The sequence below is a fragment of the Plectropomus leopardus genome, unplaced genomic scaffold (genome assembly GCF_008729295.1).
Source record: "Plectropomus leopardus isolate mb unplaced genomic scaffold, YSFRI_Pleo_2.0 unplaced_scaffold21962, whole genome shotgun sequence".
In the NCBI taxonomy this organism is placed as follows: Eukaryota; Metazoa; Chordata; class Actinopteri; order Perciformes; family Serranidae; genus Plectropomus; species Plectropomus leopardus.
The window spans coordinates 1-2,796 of NW_024623785.1; the positions used below are offsets into that span (position 1 = coordinate 1).

The 2,796-nt window shown below is 38.8% G+C and overlaps 1 protein-coding gene across 1 annotated transcript; it reads left to right on the top strand.

The window, feature by feature from the left end:
* Positions 1-323: 323 nt before the first annotated feature.
* Positions 324-2,421, top strand: LOC121965850 (epidermal growth factor receptor substrate 15-like 1; the record flags this gene model as incomplete). Its single annotated transcript, XM_042515965.1, has 4 exons — positions 324-449; positions 1,363-1,422; positions 1,800-2,030; positions 2,276-2,421. Coding segments are annotated over 4 exons (563 nt in total), but the record flags the coding sequence as incomplete, so codon positions are not given.
* Positions 2,422-2,796: the final 375 nt, after the last annotated feature.

Sequence of the window (2,796 nt, forward strand, 5' to 3'; positions counted from 1 at the left end):
ATCCTTTTCTGGAGCACAAGTTTCTTGTGTTTTAATTGAACACAGTAATGAAACAGGCTACATAAGCACTGCTCACTTACTGTTAAATAGAAATGAGGCACACACTGTTTGGAGAATTTATATTAATTTTAACTGGCTGTAAAAAAAAAAAAAGTTTTTTATTGTAAGTAATTGTTTTTATGAAAATCAGTAACCCCCTTGATGCAGGCATTTATTAGAGAAACTTGTTTTTTTTTGTTTTTTAACAAATGCTACGGCAGAAAAACATCAAGTCTGAATCCTCCGTCTCTATTCATTTTACATCTGTTTTGCTTTTTCCCTAGCCGGAGGAGAAAATGAAGTTTGACTCCATCTTTGACAGTCTGGGTCCAGTAGGAGGGATTCTAACAGGAGACAAGGTCAAGCCTGTCCTGCTCAACTCCAAACTGCCTGTGGACATCCTCGGCAGGGTATGACCCCTAAACAGGACACAATTTAATCTCACAACAAAGTGATTAAAATAACAGATGAAGTTAAAAGTACCAATTTGTGCAGGTGGCTTTAAAAATAACAGCTGGCTTCGTTAAAACATTCCTTATCAAAACGACTTTTATTTCACTAAAATTAACACAGTATTTCCTCTTTGCTTTCATTTTCATTTCATTTATTTTATAAAGACAACACACATTAATTAACATTTCTGTAAATGTGCCAGTGTTAGCCATCGGGCTAATTTTCGACTGCAGTCCTTGAGCAAGATGTTTTGAAACCTGTAAAATGATAAAATTCACATAACAACTGTAGCAGGACACCATAACGACAGCAACATGTACAACAAACAGGAACTCCCAGGACAGAACACAAGCCATGTGAAGCAACAAGAAACAGTAAAACAACAGTAAAAAGCAATAGCACAGAAACAATGTATAACATTATAGCACAAAATAGCCATGCATGCAACATGAATCAACAACATATAACTTTTTAGCAGAAATAGTCATGCATGCAACGACACACACTAAACATAACATGCAGACATGCAGAGCAGCAACAGCAACAAGAGATAAAATACAAGAGTCATAATGTAGACCTTAATAAAATGTTAAAATATGCAGTTACAGGTTAAAAATGTGCTTATATGCACTAAAGCACAGGCAGTCCATGCGACACAAAGTTAGACAGGTTGTCAATTAAATAGATATTTCATACATACCCATGCACAGCTGGCCACATTGCTACAGTCTAAATGATAAAAAAATTATGAAAGTTGGGCAGAAAATTAAATCAGGGCGGAAACAAGATTCAGAAGTGAGTCAGAGTTTCAGGGACATGATCTTACGTTATGATGCATGCTTAACAATAGTGTCTTTGTGTGTGTTGAAGGTGTGGGAACTCAGTGACATCGACAGAGATGGCATGTTGGACAAAGATGAATTTTCTGTGGTAAGAAATGAGCTAATATCACAGATAAAAAGAAACCACATAGGTTGCCATTAGAGTTAGTTTCAGTTTAGGATGTTTTTAAATTAATATATAAAATTCTGTACTTTATCCCATGATGTATCACAGCATTGACCTTCCAGGCATCTAAAAGTCATATCGAGGTTTTCTAGCCGTTGTTTTCCAAAGGGTTTTTTCCCCAGTCCTCACAATTTGATAGGTTTTGCTGGATTTGAAAGTATACTTGTGTGCTTATATTATACGTACTATTTCTGTAGCCCTGAATGAAAGAAGATATGGAAGAAGTGTGATGACGGAATAACTACAGGATGTGTATTGGTAATTGTCTTTCATCATCGATTTGTGCTGCCCTTTCCCAGGCCATGTATCTGGTGTACAGAGCTCTGGAGGGCGAGCCTGTTCCCATGTCCCTACCACCTCCCCTGGTTCCACCCTCCAAGAGGAAAAAACCCTCGGTGCCTCCCGTGATGCCCCTGTTACCCTCGCCCCCCTCAGTCAAAGACAGTCGCTCCTCCCACGCTGGCTCTAAGACCATGCCCCACCCCCCTAAACCCGCCCCAGCCCCTGCCCCAACACCAGCAGCTGCCCCTGTGAGTACGGGACCCGTCTCTCCTGCGCATGCAGTGCGTGAAAAGGTTTTGTTATACTTTACTAACACATAACATTTAAAATGATTTCAAACTGGCTTGTTCAGTGTGTTTTTCAAAAAAACAAGACGAGTGGGAGTGTGAAGGTAAGTTTTGAGTTAGTGCTGTGCCATCTGCGAAGGTTGTATTAAATTCTTTGATGGAGCAGCTAGGGTGCTGTATAAAAGTCTGTTTTGTTGCCCCGACAGTGGGTGGTGTCGCCAGCAGACAAAGCGAAGTACGATGAGCTATTCAGCAAGACGGACGGTGACATGGACGGCCTCGTGTCTGGACCTGAAGTCAGAGATATATTCCTGAAGACCGGGCTGCCCTCTGCCACACTCGCACGGATCTGGTGAGTAGGGATGGCAATGCCAGCATATGGAGCAAACTGTATTAAACACACACTGTGGACATATTATGGTTTGTATATTACCGTTTTCACTTGGTCTTAATGACATTGGTTTTTATTAAATTATTTTTATTCTCTCATCAGTTTATATTTACAACTACAAATTGCAAAAACATTGGAATGTTGTGTAAGCATAAATAATTATTTTTTTATTTCCAGAAAACAAATAGTTTTTTTTGGAAATATACACTCATTCTGAATTTTGATGGCTGCTACATGTTCCAAAAAAGTTGGGTCATGTTTAACACTTGGTAACTGAGGACTCTAATTGTTGAAGTTTTAAAAAAAGTTTTGTTTTTTTTATTTTTACACAATTTA